The following is a 16,884-nucleotide window of genomic DNA, read 5'->3' as shown; positions in this document are numbered from 1 at the left end:
CGCCAATAAGTACCCAACCAAACTTAGATTCCAATGCCACTGGCAATTCAGCTCCCAGCTCTAAGCGTCCACTCATACAACTGCGGGAGTAGACGTCAGCTCCAAGAAGGATATCAATAGGTGCAGGCATGTCAAAGTTAGGATCTGCGAGGGGGAGAGATCCCAACTTGGTACGAATACTTGAGCTAATTGCAACACGGGGCAAGTCATTAGTAATCTTTGACACAATGAACAATGAATGATTTATCTCAAATTGTGGCTGTGCTACCGACATCATCCTGCAATCTATCACGCCCTTTAAATGTACAGCACTGGTGGACAAGCCAGAAATGCGTTCAACAACCTTTCGCCTGGGTAACAACAACAGTTGAGATGCTGATTCAGTGATGAACGATGCTTGTGCTGCATTATCTAACAGGCACCTCATGACATGAGATTTACCATCAGCACCATAGACCCTAACCAATGCAGTGGCAAGGAGGACCGTTGTCCGATATTCATCAGCCGAAATACCTACAAATTGTGTATCTGTCAATTCTTTGTTAGATGACATTTGAGGTTGATCTAAAACATCAGAGCCCTGAAAATGTAGCAGCGTGTGATGCCTTTGTGCACACTTTGCACACGTATTCGGTGATGAACATTCTGCCAGCCTATGAGCGATACCCAGGCAATTAAAACATAACCTCTTATCCCTAGCTATTTGCTGTCTTTCCTTTGATGAGGCATCCAAAAAGTGAGGACAGGTATAGATTGTGTGTGTGGTTTGTTTGCATAGAATGCATGATCTGGCTGAGCTGGATGAATTTGCAACAAAGACTGACTTCTGAGCATTAATGTTAGGTGGCTTATTTTGTGCGACAGTTGTCTTATGTGACGTACCAGGTTGCAAATATTTCGACCCAACATCAAGGGCAGAGTCCATTTTAATTGATTCCGTTTTCAGAAACTCCATCAATTCTATCACTTCAGGGAGAGAGTCATTATCCTTGTTAATAGCATGTTCAAATTTTGTACGCAGGGATAAATCCATTTTTTTCATCAAGATAATTAACAGAACAGGATTTTTCTGAGTGATACTATGGCCTAGTGCATCCAATGCTCGTGCATTTTCATTGAAAACAGTGACAAAGTTAAACAGTGATTTTAAATGTGAAGAATTGACAGTGGGTAATTCAAGAATCCTATTTATGTACATGGTGGCCAGCTTTCTGTTATTTTGATATTGAGATGTCAACAATTCCCATGCAATAGCGTAGTTTTCGCCAGTAATGGGTAGATTCTTTACAAGTTGAGCAGCATCACTTGTGAGGCATCCCACAAGGTATTGAAATTTTTCAACATCGGCTAATGCCTGATTATCGTGTATTGTTGCCTGATACAACTGTGAAAATGTAGGCCAATCCTCCCACTTGCCAGAGAACATAGGCAGATTGAGTTTTGGCAATTTCACATTCATGTGGGACACAACAGCAGTGGGGGCCACAAGGTCAACATGGTTAGCTAGGAATGCAAGAGTCACCGAACGGGTATCTGACACTAGGTCAGAAAAATCATTATGGAATGCAAAAAACACATTTTCGTCATAGTCTGGCGGCATTTGTTCTTGTTGAAGAAACCGATCGTACAAAGTCATTGTAGCCTTTTCAATCTCACAAATTTGTTCCGCGAAAACTTGCATTTCATGGACCATAGCCATTGTAACATCCGAAGTGGTAGCAATAACTTTCACTCGGGACTGTATGTGCTTAACCTTAGATTCGTGCAGCTTAGCGCTGACCGAAAACATCGTAAACCTCATCGTGCTGGCGGTAGAAAACAAAACAGCAACAAAACAAAAAAACAAAGAAAAGAACTTCACGATTCAACAAACGGTAACAACAACGTAGGTTCCGGCAGAAGAGAGCGAACCACAAAGACAAGCACGAAAACACTGGACTTAACGAATGTATTGTAACCTGCCCTCATGATTCAAAACCAAAAATAAGAAAAGAAACGACCTTACAATTTCTCCATTCCTCCTTAGTCCGCAATGTGACGAGACATGACTTAAGATGCCGACGCAGGATAGTTTCACACACACGTAAACGCGCGAACACAAAACGAGACGATGAACAAAAAAAAACACAAAATTACGTGAGTACAGAAACTCTGGCTACTAGGGGGTGATAAATCCGGCCCGGAGGACCAAAAAATGTTACACAAATTCATGTTCCACGAGGCAAAAAGTTCCGGAGGACCACGCGCGCATACACCACCAATTGTCGGCCATCTTGATGCACTGAATCACACACTAGGTTCTTTTGTTGTTTGTTACATCTGACCAGGGTGGCCACACCACAAAAGTTAGAAAACAAAATTTCTTAACATACAATATCAAACAAGTAGTGTGAGGCAGTATGCTGGGACGGAGGTGCGAGGTGAGAGACGAGCGGTAGAGAGAGAGCCACTGTAGAGCCGAGCTCCAGTGGGGAGAGTAAATTGTAAACTTGGGAAAGTGCGATAAATATATGGACAGACAAATAATTATTGTAAGTTAACTTATTGTGTAAATACAATATTAGATGATAAATAAGTGTTTTTAATTAATTGGGCTATCCTCTCTGTACCCTTTTTCAACTAATAACAATAGTAAGAAAGTAAAACCACAGAAATAGTGTAAGTTTTTGAAGAAATTTTCAACTCAAAACATTTTTTTTAATAAAAAATTTATTTTTCGTTTAGTATAAAAACAATTTTATTTTGTATCGGAAATTTCCCTGCAGGTTGATTACGGATGTTGTGTGTCTGAGGCATCATTTGGAATGCAAATTTTGGAAACACATCTGATGTAATTAAATTTTTACTTCTAAGGAGAAGTAACTAAAGACGTCACCTTGGTTTCGGCCATTTTTGGTCAACAAATTTTTTTATACTGTTAAGTATTAATGTTAAAAGGTGTGGAAATATTTGAGCATTGCACACAATTTAATGGGATGCCTTGATATTAATAGTGCCTGACTGGTACAAATAGTTTCTCCTGTGAAATAATAATTGGTGTTAGAGTTGGATTGTTAGTGTTAGTTAGGTTTTTTTTAAAAAAAAAAATCAACAAATATTACAATTAAAAATTAGTGTAACATAACTAATAATTGTATAAAAAATAAGATTTTAATTAGGGGTGTGCGGGATCCCGACGTTTCGGGAAAAAAGTCGGGAAAATAGGCTTCCCGAAATGCCGGGCGGGAATTTTATTACTCCCAAATTTTTCGGGAAATTTTTTAAAAATTTACAAATGTTTACTAATCATGTGAAAATGTTTTCTATCAATTCAAACTGTTTTTACAAAATTATTATTTATGGATTCGTACATTTTTGAAGGGTTGAGCGTACTATTTAAACGCAAAACATCTTTTAAAGGTATGCCGATCGTAGCGACAGCTATGGTGTGCAGTGAATTATGATAATCGTTTACACATATCTAATTGGAATATAAAAAACGTACATGGAGTACCGTAAATATTGTATGCGTTCATAAATATATTTCTTAAATGGTACAAATTTGCAAGATACGTGAATAGTCAGTTATATAACGTTATTGCCGTCACCATCGAATACTTAACCTAAAACCACTGTGTCTCCTTAGACACAAACAAAACACATGCGCAATCAAACCTTTTCGCCAAAGATATAAGAAATACTAGACTTGCGTTTCTTAACGAAGCGTAACCGTTCGCATTACTTGATAGCAGTGGCGATGTAGAGAACTGTATTGGCACTTTGAAAAATATGAAATCACGTAGTTTTACACCACTGCTCACGAGTATCAAAATATCTATGATTTTGCTTTGGTAGAAAAAAAATAGTTGTTTACTGTTTAGTTTGGCGGGCTTTGTCGGCTGACGTTATGTTATTAAGGCTTGTGCAAAGTATCTGTTCCTATATTAAAACAAACTAGCAACCTACAAATAATGGATGTCGCAACCGATCAGCTCGTTACTTGTAAACCTAAAAGTGTTTGGATGTATTTTGAACGTCTGACAGTAAATCCCTGGCAAAGTGTCTCTCGTGTGAAAAAAGTTTTGAGATACGAGCATGGTAGCACGTCTGGCTATAAAAAAAGAATTTGAGGATGCTAAAAAATATAAAGTCGCCGCTGAAAAAAGGGCAAGTGAAGCAGACAAAAGAAATAGCAGCAAAAAAAAAAAACTAACTTTGCAAGAAACGTTTGAATGACCATCTTCTCATATTATAATTAAAAATTTGCTTTTTTTTTTAATTTTCCCGATCCCGTCCCGTTTCCCGCGGGAATAATTTATTTTTCCCGAAAATTTCCCGCAGTACAAAAACCTATTCGCTATTCCCGCACACCCCTAATTTTAATGTTAACAACCCAGGTAGAGTCAGTATATAGCTGTGTTCAGTATGTTTTGGCTTGTTTATTTAATTAATGGTGGTTGGGTAGTTAGATCAGAGATCACCAATGCAATCTAGGTTTTATTTCTTGCGGGGTCAATTTTTTGATTATTTCCATGTGAGAAAACGAGCAGACTTTGCAGTAAGCGGGTGTTTCTTCATACTCTCGTTTCCTTCATACGTTCATTCCTTCAATGTATCATTCTCATCTGATCTCCTCACACCATGATGATGATGGCGTCAATATTGATGAGACGTAAAAACTTAAGTCATTAATTAAATGAAATTGAAATCTTCCCTGCTTTCACTAGCACGCTATGAACATTTCTTTCATGGTATTCTTACACTAAGCTCAAAACCAATGAATGTTTCAAGTGGTCTCATAATGGAATTTTCAGTAACCTGATTAAAGTTTTGTAAATTGTAGTTTAATAAAGAAATAATTTTTTTACCTACTAAAGAGATTTGACATAATTTGTCTTGTAATTTTCCCTAAATGTATTTTAATGCATGTTTGTCAGTTTAGGTAATTATAGTGAAGTACATGTTTGTGGCTAGCAAATGCAATTTAATTTAAATGGTTTATAGGGTAGCACAGTAAACTCTTCAGTGAAAGTATGCTTATTTATGTTGGGTGTGTAGGAAGATTCAGAACTGTTCCAAGAGGTGGTGTGGCCAGTCGTGGTGCAAGAGCTCGGAAAGCCATTGAAGAGCCAGTCCCTCGAAGGGCTGTACTTCTTATTGGTGGTTCGTAGCAGCTTCCCAGAGTTCCTGCCACAGGAGTTCTTGCTGGAACAAGTGGGCTTTCCAGATCTGTTAGATGAAGACACTGCAGAGATTTGGGGCCGGCTTCTTTTGGTACGTATTCACACATAGTTACAGGGTTCGTACGCCTCTTAATATCTTTAATAAGTCCTTAATTTGTCTTTATAGAATAAGGGCCCTTAAAACAAGTCCTTAAATTTCACTAAGAAACCTTAAAAACTCATAAATAAAGACTGATAGTGTGCAAATAATTTATAAATGCGGGTATTTTTATGTTCTTTTGTTTTTAACTTGGCAGAAAATGCTTTGTGCATGCACAGTACATTTGGCGAATTTTGGGCTACGTGATTAGAGTTCATGTATAAGAATTTGTTTTCAGATCTTTTTTAATATTTTGTATCTCACCTTTAAATTTAAAAGGTGTTTTTTTACTATATTACTTTGGACTTAAAAATAATTGTAATTAGTGATTAAAATTAAATTTTAGGGCTGCAAATTTCAGATAGACACTATGCTTGAGTTAGACATGTGTTCCAGAGATAATTATGGACAATATGGGCTTATCTGTGAAAAATGAACCAACCAACAAAATAATTTCTTGCCCATCAAATATTTAGCTATGTTATTTTCTGTAAGGATTTTGTTGATGTTGCAGATAGTTTTCTGCCTTTTGATAGTGGTGAATGTTATGATATAGGGGTTCTTAAAAACTACTTAATTTTTGATTGCTCAAGAGGGTACAAAACATGAGTAACCAAAACTTCACTGAAATAGTATTGTATGTTTGCAGGATGTCTTAAGGTAAAAATGTCATGAAAAAAGTGAAAAAATAATGAATTCGAAGGACTGGTCATGAAAATCACAAAAAATGTCTAAATAAACAGTTAAGGTGCAGGATGTCAAGAAACTTAAATTTTTGGCACATTTTTGCAGACTTGCATGTTTTTTTGACGCCTTACTTTTGTTTATAGCAGGCCTGCAGATTTCACAGATTTTATCAGTTTTCGCTGATTTCACGCCCTCAAACGGATTCCCGGATTTTACTAAATATCACTGATTTTTACTCGTGCAATGTCCGTAATATCTGCACATAATTCGTCGTTTGTGAAACGTATTGTTTGGAAAGTTCATGTGCTGCCAACTGCAATTCCAAAATAATTGTGATATGGTAAAACCAGCATCTCTGAACATGCATGAGGATGCCATATTTTTGCAGGAATTTGGTTATTTTGCTTTAAAAACTTATAATGGGAGCAATATAAAACTGAACTTAATTTTTGCGCTCACGTCACCGATGAAGACAGATATCCTCAATTTTTAATGACAACGTGAGCTATTCATAACACCGTATAATGTTGGCTGTACTGATTGCCATTGCTCTTCCCCCAGGAGTCCCCGGCCGCGACCTACGCCAAGCACCCCGTGTACGAGGAGCTGGCCAGGCAGCTCGCCGCCTCGCCCCGCCTGCCCGAGCTCTGGTCCAGAGGGGTGGAGCCGTGGCTCGCGACGCCCAGCGCCAACCGCCATCACGTGGCGTTCCAGCTGCTCTCCGTCATCCTCGCCAACATCGCGGACAAGAACAACGTACGTGGCTCTGATGTGTGCCGTAGCAATTCTGTACCGTTTCATACAGTATTAGTTACATTGTATACTTTTAAATTTTTTACACTTCTGTATACTATATTCATTGTATAATATCTTGTTATATCACCGTTATTCATACGTGTTTTATTGTTCTTTTTGGTTCATATAAATCTTAATTATTTTAGTATTTGTCTGTTTTATTTTGTTTTTGTATTTATCTGTGTTTTTTATAATAATTAGGGACAAGATTAGATGGTGAATTGCGATAAAACCGAAACAACACTGAACAGCATGTTGAAACACCGCCAAATACCGAAATGCAAGTTAATTCACCAATTAGAACCGCAGTGCAAGTTATATCATGGAATTAAGTAGCATTTAACCAAAAATTAATTCAGATCATAAAAAATGGAATCATTTAATGTTTGTAATTCAAGGAATGTTGTTATTTCTGGACAAATATTTTTTTAACAAAGTGCATGGATCACAAAAATTAATAACCATGAAGATTTTGTCTCTATGCATAATGCATTAGTGCGTAAGGCCACTACTACTATTGAGGAACTTCAAAGAGCAATTTATTTTATGTGTTTGGAATGCCTATAATAACCTCTGTGAAAATGGATTGAATTGTATGAAGATTGTTGCTAAAGTTTGTTGTTTACATTTTTTTAGGTAAGCCAGCTGTTGACTCCCAACTTGGTAGCTATACTCCTGAGGCACATGAAGTCGAAGGAAGACCGGAACATGCAGCTCGCGGAGCAGGCGGGCGATGTTCTCGCTCTGATCGTGAACACCTTCTCCAACGGCGAGCAGGACAGTGACGATGCCATCTTGGGGGTTCTGGATAAGCTGCTCTTCTGCCCCGGCACGCTGATGTTCGAGAAGGTGACTGGTGAGTTTATCTGTGGTGTCGGGCCGCCAGCGATGTTCATTCACGGTTGGCTGCTGGCCTCGCTGCTTCATCACTCCAGCACATTCTTGTGCGCTTCTAACCAGGTGTTTTTCTTTGTGGGAGTGCATAAAGGATTGTTTAGCTGAACAGAATAAGGAATTCTTTACTTCATACATACTGTCGGGAGGGGGGGGGGGGGTTCGAATCGGCGTACGTTTATATCTTGGGCGCCACCACGTGGATGGGCACGTGGACCCGGCTACCGACTCTGTCCCAGGGCTGTGACGTGACCCATGTAGAGCTAGGCTAGACTTCCGCCCCCCCCCCCTCCCCCCTAGCACTCACTAGCCCGCTCTCAGCGGCGGGCACGCTATGTTACTGCTCGTGGGGTCTTGAGGCACCCTACTCACCCCCGTCTCTGTGCTGGGAAAGTCGTGGTCGAGAATTAAGTGCAACGAGTCTAGTGAATATTGAGCTTTATTGGCGCCGACACGTACACTCAACGACGCACACAGAAAACAGCGCATAGTCCAGGTTTCTTGCTGACCAGGACACAGCGTGGCTCGGCCCAGAAAGTATAAGTCCGCCGATTAATCTAAAACTCTCCGGGGAGCTTTAATTAATTAAGTTAACCAGTCTGCCGCCGGGGTAGGCCTCGAAGGTTGACTAAAAAAGGTTTAAAAAATAGTTACGACGGCGGATGTTAATGGATCGGTTACGAGCAAAAGTTGAAGTCGACGAGGTGCTGAGATGCGTCCTACCCCGCACGGCGAACGGAAGAGACTGCCCCGGGCCCCGGGTGTCATGGCCGCAGGAAGTGCTGAACTTACAGTTAGTACATTAATATTAAAGACAGTTAAACATAACTATTTAAACCTTTAAAAAATGGCAAGTTTACTAAGATGTAAGGATTACATATTACAGATATATAAGAATTACATTATTTAAAAAACATGCAGTCTCCACTGCTCCAGTTAGGGTGGGCGCCGAAAGGGTTCAGGCAGTGCGACCGGACATGCTCACACGCACTTGTTGGCGGGAGGTTTGAAACAGAGGGTGTCTGTGGGTGGAGAGGGGGTCGGCAGTGGCGTGAGACACATCGGGCTTAGGGAGGGCGTAGCCCTGGTCGACGTCAACCAAATACCTAGAATGTTAACAGAAAACCAGCCAATGCAGTTGCCGACCAAAGCAAGCATATCGGGGTAGGATAAACGTGTTGCTTTTTTGATTTTTTGTTATTTTATCTTCTGCATAACACAGTGAATAAAAAATATCACAAAATAATAGACAATAGAGTACTTTCTATAACGTAAATAACTTTTACTGTTTCTTATGCAAAGCGACTACATGAAATGCAGTACTGTATAAATGTTTGGTTCAGTAAATTTGCATTGCCACATGTGTTTATATGGTATTGGAATTCCTGTTCTTTAGTTGTAAACTTGTACAAAGTCTCACAATTTTGCACATTTTAAATTCATTTTGTAAACTTCGTCTTTTGTGAAATAATAGAATATTATTAAATAATGGTATTTTATATAATTATGTATTAAATAATTCAATTTTCCAGCTACCATTAGTAAATTCATGTTTCAATAAGCACCTAATGGGTTGTCAACAAACAAATGAAAGCAAGCTAAAAATAAGAGTTAAAAAATGAGAGTTTATGTTCTGTTTATAAACTAAAATACATATGCATTAGCATTGCATGCTTTTACTAGAATGAGTTACCGTATTTACTCGTGTATAGCGCGCCCTCGTGTATAGCGCGCACCACGATTTTTTCAAATAATTCCAAAGAAAAAAAATTGAAATTTTTTTTCCCATATATAAATTTTACTAACATTTTGTGGTACCTGTTAAGTAATTACTTATGAAACAAATGATTATTTAAATTCATGTGTGGTGATGCATCAGGAAAATACTTAAACTCTGCTGTGTAGACGGAAGATAATGAAGCGCTGTATCGTCACAACTGGTACGTGTTTGCGAGGGAGGGAGGGAGGCAGGCAGGAACGGGACTATGACCATCAAGTAACCTTGACAGTTGACAGGACTAAACACCACCACTCCCGTCTTGAAGCTTCTACTCAGATATTTCAACTGATAAGTGATTACACATTTTTAGGGACACGCAAAATGAAGTGTGCCACGCTACGTTGCTAAGCTGGCGCGGAGGACTAGATGACTCACCGGTTATTGCTGGGATGAGGAAGCGAAGGAAGTGGGAGGTGGACTGTTGACAACATTCTCTCTCGCTCTCTCTTTTATTTTACTAGCTGCTGTGCTGGCTTCCTGTAGATGGGGAGGTCTAAAAATAAACAAGAGACGTTGATGTGCGAGCTTGCGCGCGCACGTGTGTGTGTGTGTGTGTGTGTGTGTGTGTGTGTGTGTGAAAGAGAGGCCTTGTTGCTTGTACAATGTGTGGGGGCTGGCCAGAAACGTCACCCACCCGGCAGTTAACGACTTCCACTCCTCCTCCCCGCTCCCTCCCTCACTTTTTTTTCCCGTGTATAGCGCGCATCCTTATTTTTTTCTTTTACTTGAGGGGAAAAAAGGGCACGCTATACACGAGTATATATGGTATTTTTGGTAATTTAGTACATTTATAAAAAAAATATGTTTTTTACTAAACTGTGTTTTCTTGTGTATCGGTTCGGAATCTGTAAATCAGCAACCTTTGTATCTGCATATCGGCAAAATTTTGTAAATTGTTACAGTTCTACCCTCAAGTATGAGTCACACCATATATCTGACTGCATTAGAGTACAAGTGAAGTCTTTGTTCCATGTCTCAGCTTATTGGTGCGTAAGAAATACAAATATGGCACTGTTGTTAACCACAGGCTTTTTGTCTGCTCTCTGTGCTAATTTATTACTGTGTAGAAGGGTGTGGGGCCAGGCTCACTTTTCTCGGCCTCTCCCCAACCGATTTACAACTCCTCCAAGCAACAAAGACAGCTGTGTATCCCATACCGGCTATTGTATGTTTTAAAACTAGTTCTCTTCCAGAGTAGAAAAAAAGCAGTAATTTATCCTTTCTTTACAGTTTCTTTTATAAAAACTAGCACGCATGTAAAGCATCAACAAGAAATTAGAGAAATTCGTGTGCAAGCTGAAGAATGTAAATAGCTAAAAAGCCAGGTGGGGCTTTGAAGTGCGGCTTTCAAAGCCACCATCATGGCTGTAGTTTTGTCATGGAATGTCGGAAGCAAAGGATGTGGAGAGAAGTAGGCCAGCCATGGGGATGGTGGAGGGTGGATTTTTTTTTCCTTCAGAAAATTGCAAAATAGGTAAATTTAAAAAGAAATTTTTTTTGTAAGGGATATTTGTAATTTTATGTCAGGTGAAAGCCAGGGAAACTTTATAGCAGGTATGTGTGGACATCACTTACTGGCTTGTTCGGCAGGGACCCGCATCGTGCAGATTCTGTCCGGTGAGCTGAGAGCGGAGGGGATGAAGCGGCTGGCCCAGCGGTACGAGGACGTGGTGACGTGCCGCGCAAAGAAGGCGCGCGGGCCGGACGGGAAGGTGGCGCCGTGGTTGAACGGGGAGCGGGTTTATGCCGCACAGCTCCTCACCAGGTGAGGTGTTGCCGGGGCGAGGCACTGGACTGGAATCCTGATGGTCGTGATTTTGGTTTTTACCCTGAAATTACACCAGGCAAATGCTACGATGGTTCCTTATACAGTGAAATTCCGTTACAACGTACACTAGAGTCCCGTTATAGCGAGGTGTCACGGTTCCGGGTTTGATCCTCGCTATAACCGTGTCCTCGCTATAACCGAATTGGACAAATTTTGGCCCCCGAAAAATAAAAATTAACCGAAAATAGCATAAAAATTGTGTTTAAACATGTATAATTGGAAAATAACAGGTTATATTAACGAGATCTTAATTTCTGTGAGCAGATTAGTGAATTCTCTTTAAAACGATACCCCATAAGTACGGATGCGATCACCGATTGCGTCAAAATAACCAGAATACCCTACCACGCCACGTAAGTATAGCATCTCAGCCCGCGGCCGACGCAGCATTGTCCTGCCATCTATTGTCGACGCGGGCTGTCTGCTGGCGGCCATGTTGGTTCTGGATGTTGCTAACAGGTGGTGCTAGTGTAGCGCGACGATTTATTCCTTACAAAACAGCAGGAGTGCGGCTGCGGCAACGCACGTACGCCTCAAACAAAATAGTCGCTGGAAAATTATACTTTTTTCATTTAAAGAAACCTGTCAACTTTTTTAGAAAATAAATTTGGGATTAAACTCAAACCATCACCACCCCTTTCCCGGACAGATACCCCAACAACTGACCGAAACAAAAGTTCTTACAAGAAAACTGCCCTAGCGATTCGGAAATAAATACGGTAGTGCCTACTAGAGGTGTAAAAGTAACGAAAAAATGTGTACCCGTATGTATTCGTTACTATAAAAATTAGTACTCGTTACTTCTGATACCGCATAACATGCTATGTTATGTTGCAGCATCGAATCCAGTCGTATTGCGTACGCGTACAGTATGATGTCGCGTAAATAATAATAAATAGAATATAAACAATTAACAATATTTGATAATTAATATTTTTTTGTTAACTAAGAAACAATTAAATCTCATTAGAGCGGCTTTTTAAAATTATCTCTTTTAAGATAACAACCAAAAAAAACGTGAAAATACGCTATTATAAAAACAAAAACATACATATTTCTAATTTGTAAAAAATACTTTCTTACGTTGTTTCTGTTCCAATCTCAAACTTTGTCTACACACGGCACAGATAACTAACGGAAGTTTGACAAAAGAAAGAAAGGATGGGATTCTATTTTTAAAGCCACGCACTTAGGTGGCGACTGCAAGGCTGAAGAATGTGACAGGCGTCAACGGCAAGATGTCTAGTGGCGAGCGAGATGGGTGGAGATAAAGCAGACAAATAACGAAAGCGCGCTTCAAGCGATCACGCTGTAAATTCCTCAAAAATACCTCGTTATAGCCGTGTTCTCGCTATTACCGTGCTCGCTATAACGAGATTCTACTGTACTTCAGAATAACGTATCTTTTAGTTCAATGTATGATTTTGACGTGCTGACGTCTTCTCACCGATGTCTCTCTTGGGTGAGAGCCAGGTACCGGGTGGAGGAGGACCAAGCTGCTGATCTTGCGGCAGGATTCGCAGTTGGCTGGTGAAGGCGAATAGCTAGTGGGGTGAGGGATGGGACTAAACTATAGATTGAAAATAATGTCGGTATTTTCCACGGAACTTTTATTGACCTGAATTGTCGAAACAGTTCAATTTGTTGCCTGCATCAGCTTTTACAACATACACTGGATTGATACACGGTACACCCTATCGTCCAGAAAGGGGGGGGGGGGGGAATGGAGAGACAAATTCCGTATGCCGAGATAGGTCCTCGGATGGCCTAACTCGCGAAGGAGGGGTGCGAGCAGCAGAAAACGGATAGCCAGTCGTTCTGCCGCTCCCCCTATGATCGTCCTATGACCAGTGGGCGGAACCCAGCCACACTGGCCGTCGGGCCGATCAACTAACTCTCAGGTGGATGACCTCGCCTTTATATAGGGAGAAATGCGCGGGAACGAAGAAAAAGAAGGGAGGGGCGAACTGACTCTTCCTTGGAAGGGATGAGATGCGCGCGCATGACTCTCGCCGAAATTTCCCTGCCCTGGTGGTGGAAGTATAAACTAGATGTTAATAATTAAAATGAAAAGATAAACGTGGCATAAATAATTATATGTACCTACATTAATATTCAATCCTATGTATTAAAAAGTATTTAAACTTGCTTTCACAACTTAATTAGTTAAATTTATACTTTTATAAAACATAAATACAGTTGGTAGATTGCCGGTCACAAGATGGCGTCACAATGTACATGTTTAGCTGTGGCAAGAGAAAAATATACATTGTTTACATAACTCGTCCATATTTACTATTATATTCTGAAGTGCATTAATATGTGTGGTTATAGTGACGTAAAAAATAAAGGGCGAAGATGGTTGGTTGCTTTTATGAATTATTCTATTGTTCGTCGCTTTGTTTATAACCTACGACGTCGCACAGATTCGTCGCCGCATATTACGTGAGTAGGCCTATTGCCAAAATAAATTTTTCCCTGAATTGCTTCTGAACTTATTAAAACTTGTTTTTGGGTTTAATTATCACGTAAAGTAACGTGATATTTAATATAGGGAGGGCGGGCACGCGTCAATTTCCCCCCTAGTGGCGAGCGTTACTTTACGGGAGAAGACGCTAGGACATCTTGGAGGAACACTTTACACATAGATAACTGTCAGTCTCTGTAGTGTACGAGTCTCTGGGTTATCACTTCGGATATGGCTTCTTCAGCTTTCTGGAAGTCCTGATTGGGGACAGCTGCCGGTGGTCTCCTGGGAACGCCTATTGGGACAGCTGCCGGTGGTCTCCTGGGAACGCCTATTGGGACTGCTGCCGGTGGTCTCCTGGGAACGCCTATTGGGACTGCTGCCGGTGGTTGTAGGATTTGGCCATTGGTAAGGCAGTTGGTTTGGTGTCCACCAAACCGTCTCTCGGTACCGTCCTGGTAGGTCCTTGGGGTCTCCTTTGCAGCTCCGCCACGGCATCTGGCATCGCTGTGGAGACTGGTAGAGGCCTGGTAGAGGTTTGGTTGGGTCCTTCCCACTTTGGTGCGAATCCGGTGCAGAAGTGGTTAGGCTTATTGCTGAGTGGATGGGTCTTGACTAGTACCCTTTGTCCTTCAGCAATCTGGTGGTTGGGCGGATTCTTCGGTGTAGGATACTTGCGGGCTAGGTACCCTAGTTGAGCCTTTCGTGCGTATCTACTCTGATGGCAGCTTGTAGACAGATCTCTTCGCTGAAGGGCGGTATGTGGGGTTGGAACTCCACTTCATTCTCCAGGTTGCTGGATCTGTCGTCTCAAGTTTAATTCGCTGGTGCTGGTTCCGATCGCTTCATTGTGCCTACGCCGCAGTGTGAAGAGGATTTCTCCCAGGTAGCGATCCCAGTGGCGATGATTGGCCGTGGTACGCAACCTGAGCCCTTTTTTCAATTCCTGATTACGGCGCTCTGTAGGGGTTGCCTGGGGATGGTAAACTGGAGTGGCCCAGGTTTCTAGTTCCCATTTGGCGCAAGTGTCGGCCCATAATTTGCTAGTGAATTGCACCCCATTGTCTGTAAGTATGCTTTTGGGGTATCCCCATCCAGGGAACACTTCATCTTGGAGTAGAAAATGAATCAACTTTAGCGAGGGGAAAGGCTTCGACCCATCGTGAGAAAAGGTCTGTGACGACGAGTAGGAAGCACTTACCTGTTGTGCTTCTGGGGTAAGGTCCCATCAGGTCTGGAACTAATTGGTTCCATGCTGCAGCAGGATTGTCTCTGCTGGCATGCGAGGCATCGATATTCTAGTACGGCGTAATCTCGGGGCTCGTCTGGTCAAGAGTGATGGAACAGGAGTCCACAGCTGATCTGGTGGATTCCGGTGCCAGAGCAGTCTTCTACACCGCAGAGTCGATGGACTGTGTCTGCCGTCGTTGGGTATGTACAGGTAGGTGAGTTGTTGGGCGCCAGGAGGGGAGGCTGTTTCCCTCCGCTGTCTGGGTCTGCTTCTCGAGAATCTCTGGTGGTAGGAAGGTCAGGAGCACTTGCCTGCTTGCTGCTGTTCCCGGTGTGGGCCATGGTGTGCCTGCTGCTGTTGGTTAAGTCTTCTATGAGCTGCAAGTGGTGGCAAGGGTCCATTCCAGTGGTTGTTGGCTAGTCCATCTGGTAGAGCTTGCAATGGGTCTTCACGGGTATTGTAAAACAATCAACGGGCCCCGCGTTGGTGCGCCAGAATAATTTGTGTTGATCCCGTCTCCTCTTCTCTTCTTCGCACCGAGCCCTCTTGGGTGAGAGCCAGGTATCGGGTGGAGGAGGAGGTCGAGCTGCTGGTCTTGCCCCACGTTGGGCGCCAGCTAATTTGTGGTGGTGCAGTCTCCTCTTCTTCTCTGCTCGCACCCAGCCCTCTTGACAGAGAGCCAGCAGGGGTGGAGGAGGTCGAACTGCTGGTCTGGCCCCATGTTGGGCGCCAACTAATTGTTGATGTCCTCTCTCCGCACCGATGTCTCTCTTGGGTGAGAGCCAGGTACCGGGTGGAGGAGAAGGTCCAGGCTGCTGGTCTAGCCCCACGTTGGGCGCCAACTTGTTTGATGTGTTCCTCCTCTTCTTCTCGCACCGATGTCTCTCTTGACAGACTCTCCTCTCTTCTCGCACCGAGCCAGCAGAAGTGGAGGAGGTCGAACTGCTGGTCTGGGTGGTAGGCTTCGCAGTTGGCTGGTGAAGGCGAATAGCTAGTGGGGTGAGGGATGGGACTAAACTATAGATTGAAAATAATGTCGGTATTTTCCACGGAACTTTTATTGACCTGAATTGTCGAAACAGTTCAATTTGTTGCCTGCATCGGCTTTTACAACATACACTGGATTGATACACGGTACACCCTATCGTCCAGAAAGGGGGGGGGGGGGAAGGGAGAGACAAATTCCCTATGCAGAGATAGGTCCTCGGATGGCCTAACTCGCGAAGGAGGGGTGCGAGCAGCAGAAAACGGATAGCCAGTCGTTCTGCCGCTCCCCCTATGATCGTCCTATGACCAGTGGGCGGAACCCAGCCACACTGGCCGTCGGGCCGATCAACTAACTCTCAGGTGGATGACCTCGCCTTTATATAGGGAGAAATGCGCGGGAACGAAGAAAAAGAAGGGAGGGGCGAACTGACTCCTCCTTGGAAGGGATGAGATGCGCGCGCATGACTCTCGCCGAAATTTCCCTGCCCTGGTGGTGGAAGTATAAACTAGATGTTAATAATTAAAATGAAAAGATAAACGTGGCATAAATAATTATATGTACCTACATTAATATTCAATCCTATGTATTAAAAAGTATTTAAACTTGCTTTCACAACTTAATTAGTTAAATTTATACTATTATAAAACATAAATACAGTGGGTAGATTGCCGGTCACAAGATGGCGTCACAATGTACATGTTTAGCTGTGGCAAGAGAAAAATATACATTGTTTACATAACTCGTCCATATTTACTATTATATTCTGAAGTGCATTAATATGTGTGGTTATAGTGACGTAAAAAATAAAGGGCGAAGATGGTTGGTTGCTTTTATGAATTATTCTATTGTTCGTCGCTTTGTTTATAACCTACGACGTCGCACAGATTCGTCGCCGCATATTACGTGAGTAGGC

The 16,884-nt window shown here is 42.0% G+C and overlaps 1 protein-coding gene across 1 annotated transcript in view; it reads left to right on the top strand.

Moving 5' to 3' along the window:
• LOC134538702 (myb-binding protein 1A) overlaps positions 1 to 16,884 on the top strand; it is a 96,383-nt gene that overhangs the window by 10,424 nt on the left and 69,075 nt on the right. The window contains exons 4-7 of the mRNA XM_063380139.1: positions 5,038 to 5,253; positions 6,550 to 6,744; positions 7,420 to 7,639; positions 11,048 to 11,222. Of these exons, the coding sequence (XP_063236209.1) occupies positions 5,038 to 5,253; positions 6,550 to 6,744; positions 7,420 to 7,639; positions 11,048 to 11,222 (806 nt within the window). The remainder of the gene's footprint in view (positions 1 to 5,037; positions 5,254 to 6,549; positions 6,745 to 7,419; positions 7,640 to 11,047; positions 11,223 to 16,884) is intronic.

This window comes from Bacillus rossius, chromosome 14 (genome assembly GCF_032445375.1).
Source record: "Bacillus rossius redtenbacheri isolate Brsri chromosome 14, Brsri_v3, whole genome shotgun sequence".
NCBI lineage: Eukaryota > Metazoa > Arthropoda > Insecta > Phasmatodea > Bacillidae > Bacillus > Bacillus rossius.
The sequence above is the reverse complement of the archived record's forward strand: the minus strand, read 5'-3'. Positions and strand labels throughout refer to the sequence as shown.